Raw genomic sequence first — 5,807 nt, 5'->3', positions numbered from 1 at the left:
CTCCCTGGCTGAAGCACTAGGGGGAGTAACCCCACCACTCATCTCCTGTGTGGCCTGAGCAGGGGTATGATGGCCTCTGCCCCATCACCCCTTGCCACCTTGAGGTAGTGGGGAGAGCTGACTCGATGGGGTCACTAGAGCAAGTGAGCTGGAAAAGCAAGTTCTGTCCCTTGCTGGCTGCAGAACTTGGGAGAGTGGAACCACTCCCCCCGACCCCTTGCCTGGCAAGCATAGTAGAGCTGGCACTAGTGATTAGGGTGCAGGGTAGATGGCCCGATGGTGTGAGAGCAAGACAGCTGTCCCAGCCCTCGATGACTTCTGGGCCCTGCACCTCAACTGGGAAGCACAGTGGAGCTAGCTCTGAAGTTATGGATGCAGGTAAGTTGCCCTAAGGGCGTGAGGGCAGGAGAGGAGACCCTGACTCCTGCCAGTGACAGCACTGGGTGGCCTAACCAGAGAAGTACTTGAGGAGATTGCCCTGATGGTATGGATAAGGGAGAGCAGTGGGCTGACCAGCTCAGCAATCACCCAGACCCAGCTGCAGGGCTTCAAGTTGGTCCACCCCAAAATCTACATTATCTGTGAACTGTTAGGATGCTGAAAGGGCCAGTCCTGCTGTATCAAAGCTTCAGGTCACTGGGCAAAAACAGGATAACCAGGAGGAGTCCTGGTGAGGATCCAATATGGATGATGTCGCAGGATCCAGAGACCTGGATCCAGCTCAATAGCTCATTGCATTGAAGATGTGAGGTCAGAGGAGAATCCTGTGGGACACATACCACCTACATAGCAGCGCTTCCTCCATGAGGCGGATTCTATGCTTTGTTTTGCGTTCTTTATTTTCCTTGTTTGTTTGGGGTTTGTGTGTGTGTGTGTGTGTGTGTGTGTGTGTGTGTGTGTGTGTGTGTGTGAGGGGTGGATATGAAGGGACAGGAAGATGAGTGGGTCTGGGGCACGTGATATTAAACTCACGGAAAAAAACCAATCAGATGTTTAAAAAACAACAACAACAACAACAAAAACCTCTTACTGCTGACCGTGCAGACATACATTGCTTTTTGATCATAGAAAACTGTAAAAGGATAGTAAAATTAAAGTCAGGTGTAAATTTTAAGGACTGACCCAGTGGGTTGCTAGGATGCTTATAGAAGTCATGAATGCTAAAGCAGACCTCCCCACCCTTCCCCCTTCTACAGCTCTTAAACAACCAATCAAGTGCTTGCCCCTTAGCCTCCCTTCAACACTCAGCCCACAGACTGCACACAGGAGAGGGCTACAGCTCAGCAAGAGTAAGCTGCTGGACCAGAAGACCGAGGAGAACCACAAGGAACAGGGATGCACAGCTCTCTCTGGATCCTGAAGAAGGGAGGAGAAAGAGAGTGTTCAATGTGGGATCTCTCAGGGCATGGATATCTCCCCTAAACATCCCGAATTTTATATATAGCTCAAAACCCAAGACAGTAGGGTCTAGAGGGATAGGGTGCCTGGCTAGACTCTTCCAGCACACTCAGTACTGTTGATGAAGTACTCAGATTCCAGGAGAGTGAGCAAATGGATGGATTCCCACCATGTCCCAGGTTCTGTGCTCTAAGATCCTGTCTAGAATGATGATGATGATGATGGTGGTGGTGGTGATGATGATGGTGATGATGGTGGTGGTGGTGATGATGATAATGATGATGATAGGAAGCCTTCCCTACCCAGAGTCTTCCCTCTACTTCTAGGGAATACTGCAGGCTTTCCCTTCTTCACCCAAGAAGTGTGAAACTTATGAAGGTCTATTATTGAAGCACCATGTATTCTATACTAGTTGGTGTGAACTAGACCTTCCCTGTGACTCTCAGTCTGCCTGTCCTGGACATGGACCTTTTGGTCCAGATGGACAGAATCCTTCTTGATGGACTCTGTACCTGGGTAGGTCTCATGGTTTCCCTGGGATTAATCCAAATTCAAAATTTCTCTATGAAAACACATAAAATCCCTGTGATCTCTTCCCATGGTTCCACTTCTGCCTCCAAAGACTTCTCATGTTATCAGAAACCCTTCAGGGTGTCAGGGCTACTCTGAGTGGTAATAGTTTTTTCCTGATGTTGCTCACTGTTTCAATCATTTCTATGTACCGTTACTGCAGCACATGTCCTTGGCTTTACCAATGCTACCATTCACTGTTCCAGACCCCCACCATGTGCACTGTCTATCATATTGCTTCTGGTAGGGAGCACCTGCTCTTCTATTTCATGAGGTCCCGTGCCAGCTCCATCCCTAACACAGACAGACTCACCTGATATACTGAAATCAATGTTGACTATTTGAGCAGAACCATTATAGAAGCAGTTGAAGTTGCTCTTCTTCCTTTCTGGGGAGTCCAGAAATATTTCGTTATACCCTTTATCATTTTGTGTTGTGACTTTGTGATATACTTCATAGCCTGGAATTAACACCTCCTCTTCACGAGGGAATGAGGAGAATTCTTTGATATTAACCCCCAAGCAGGTTCTGATGATAAATAGTGTCCCATGATTACTGAAAAAATCTGAAGAAAGAGCTACTCTCTTTGTTAAAGATGAAGAACTGAACTGCCCAAATCGCACAGAGCCTGTCCCAGTGTAATGAAACTTAGTCTTAGAGCCTCGGTAAACTGGATGACAATCCTGGTTACTCAAAAGCTGAAGTGCTCTTGTTAAGTAGTAATGGAAGGCCTTGTAGTGGAAGTTATCCGGACTTTTCTTGAAGTCTCTAACAGCTCTGTTAAAATCTATAGCGAGGTTCCCAGTGTAGGCTAAAAAAGCTGTTCCATGGAAATCATGGAAACCTGCCGGGTAACTCGTACTGTTTTTGATCTCTTTCCATTTTATCTCTGCTTTTTCCCACTCAAGTTTTAATTCCTCATTCATGATGAAGTCTTCTTGTAACAGCTGGGGTGCCTTTTTCTCCATGTCTTCGACACAGCCCTCATACTGATCATCAAATGCATTAGGAGCCATGTCTAGCATGAAAGGCACTGCAAGGCCAGTCACCTGAAAGAAAGAAGCAGGGTCCTCTGTTACCACTAAGTTTGCTAAGTTCCCAGCATGTGCTGGATGCTGTGGAACCTGCAGCATGAGATGTCGCATACACCCACCTCACACATGGCTCAGGCATGGACACAATCTCATTCCATCCTAAGAAGGGAGAAAGGCAAGGCTGAGATCTCTGACTCCTTGTGCATACAGATACTATACTTCCTTGTTTACTCAATTAGTTCTTTAGTGAGCACACAAAACAAGAGGCCTCCTCATGACCTTTGCATAGTCATATATCATTGCAGATTGTTCATATTCACCCCCCCCACACACACAGCTCTCTGATATTATCTCTATATTACTTCTTCAAAGGTTTATGCTCTCCAACATCCGCTACCACAGACTCAACCGTGGGAACTGTCATATTGCAAAGAGGTGGGCAGGGGAAAGAGAGGTCAACAGGATGTGGGTTGAGAATATTACCTGCTGGGTTAGCCACCAAGTTAGGAAGAACTTGAAAATTTTTGATGTCATCGTCAAGTTCAAAAACAACTGCAAGCAAATATAAGACAATGAAAGAGGTGTGCACACAGTCATTTAACAGTCTGTTGATGGAGCAGCTCTGGGGTCATGACTCAATGTCTATGCCCCATCCAGGCTCCTGCTCACACTGCTCCCAGAATGGCATATCAGGACTCTGTGAACCAATCTGCTTGGGTCCCTTACCAGTGATGTGGTCATCAATATCTTCTCTATCCATCTAGTAAGGAGCTATTAATCATTAATCTTGTTAATACTCAGAGATGCACAGATGTCCTGAGGAAAACGGACAAGACATATGTTTGCAGATCGCTGATAGTCTGTGGTGTTTTTCTTTGCCCAGATATGTAAACTGTTGTCTGTGTTGGATTACCTTGGGGCTTTCAGTCAACTTGATACCTCTGAATGAAGTCTTTTAATCATGTCAGTATTCACTATGTTCTATATTGGCTATGGCTGTCCTCCAATGGGCCAGTGTGCCCATATGGAGGTAGTGAAACCTTTAAGAGGTGAGGTCTATTGGGAAGGGACCAGGTCCTGGAGGGCAACACCATCAGAATAGATCAATTGAGTCTTGTGGGATCCTACTCAGTTCTTGCAAGAGCAAGTCTGGCCTCAGCATCTCTGGTTTCCTCTCTTGCATGTACTCCCTTCTGCACATGGCAGTGGCTTCTCTGCCACATTGTGACTCTGCCAGGAAAACCCTAACCAGCCAGCACAGCCATGGTAGTTAGACTTTACAGCCATCAGACTGTGAACTAAGTGGACACATTGATTGTAAACTTTACAGCATCAAGAATTTTGTGAAAGTAGTAGAAGACACAAACTGAGGAGATAGCTCAGTGTGTACCATATTTGCCTTGCAAACATAGACCTGAGTTTGATTCCCAGAGCCCTAAGGAGAAAATCAGGGTACGGAGAATGCACTTCTAATTCCGGCACTGGGAGTTGGAAAGAAATGGATTTGTGAGATCCCCCAACCTCACTAGACAGAGTAGCCTACTCGATATGTCTCAGGCCCGTGGGAGACCCTGTCTTTACAAAACTGGTGGACAGTGCCTGAGTGAATAGAGCAGATCTTGTCCTCTGCTTCCACATGCATGTCCCCACACATGCAAGCACATGCATGAGTAGGTGTCATGTACACACATAAAGAAAAGGAGAAAGAAAGGCAATAGACCAACACAGCCTGCCTTCTTTAGAGTTGTGGATGTTTATTGTTTTCATTCCTCCCTGGGGGGGATATTTAATGTGTCCCCTGAGTTGCAGGAATAAGGAAGAGCACTCACTCACTGTGGCCTGCCACCCATCCATTCATTCCTTCCTACCTTCTGTCTTTTGGGAGACCACAAGAACTCCACTCTATAATTACCTAAGCCTGTTGTGTTACTTTCCACAGAATTTCTACTGAATCTGACAAGACAACACTCTCCCCACATCCTGAGAATGGCAGAGAGGAGTTGCACCATGTGGCTAACGAGTTGTTCTTAGGGAGGCTGCACTCCTGGTTCCTTCTCAGCTTGCCTTCTCCTGCCTGAGTTCTTAGGGAACACCGCAGAGCCAACATACTGAGGAGTTCTGCACTGCAGTGAAAGTTCCCACTTCTCTACACCCTGAACTTTAAGCAATTATTAAACACTGTAAAAGAACTATAGTCAGCTAAGTAAGAGCTGAGCACAGTGTCGTATTTGCTTGCACACAGTTACTACTCTCAAAGACATCAGATAGTTTTAATTCAACTTCCTGTCAGGATAGATTGCACATCCTAGGGTAGTGGCACCCAGCACATATATAAATGCAGAAGTTTTCATTTATAATATTTAAATTATAAGCTGAGGATGCATCTCACTAAAGGGGCAACCTGATACCCAGGAGTTCCTGAAATGAATCTCACCACAGCCTAATTACTAGCGGTGGTGGCACAAGCTGTAATTCCAGCTCCTCAGAGGGAAGACAGGATCATCAGACTTTCAGGTCACCCTTGACTATAAGTATCAGGACATCATGAGGCCCTTGTCTCAAAACATGAAAAGCATGTCATCTTGGATGGTACACACCTTTACCTCAGCATTCAGGAGGGAGAGGCAGGTGGATCTCTATTAGTTCCATGCTGGCCTGATCTACAGAGCAAGCTCTGGGACAAACAGGACTACTCTACATGGTGAAACCCTCTCTTAAAACAAACAAACACACACAGACACACACACAAATATTTAATACAATACAAATTGATATCTGACATACAATCCTAAATAACTACTAATT

General features: G+C 45.8%; 1 protein-coding gene across 2 annotated transcripts; it reads right to left on the bottom strand.

Annotated features, from left to right (window-relative positions):
- Nucleotides 1–1,031: 1,031 nt before the first annotated feature.
- LOC147002922 (T-cell ecto-ADP-ribosyltransferase 2) lies at nt 1,032–3,536 on the bottom strand. Of its 2 annotated transcripts, none has more exons than XM_085842545.1 (3): nt 3,486–3,536; nt 2,282–3,017; nt 1,032–1,356 (listed from the first exon to the last, which is right to left on the bottom strand). In XM_085842545.1, exons 1-3 carry the CDS (start codon nt 3,534–3,536, stop codon nt 1,274–1,276), a joined length of 870 nt encoding a protein of 289 aa, XP_085698671.1. In that variant the 3' UTR covers nt 1,032–1,273. The 2 variants fall into 2 exon arrangements, with proteins under 2 accessions (XP_085698671.1, XP_085698672.1); XM_085842546.1 differs by having other exon boundaries at nt 2,321–3,017.
- Between the last annotated feature and the right edge of the window lie 2,271 nt (nt 3,537–5,807).

This window comes from Mus caroli, unplaced genomic scaffold (genome assembly GCF_978045245.1).
Source record: "Mus caroli unplaced genomic scaffold, Mus_caroli_1 scaffold_8, whole genome shotgun sequence".
Taxonomy (NCBI): domain Eukaryota; kingdom Metazoa; phylum Chordata; class Mammalia; order Rodentia; family Muridae; genus Mus; species Mus caroli.
Note: the sequence above shows the minus strand (reverse complement) of the source record. Positions and strands in the feature narration are given on the sequence as shown.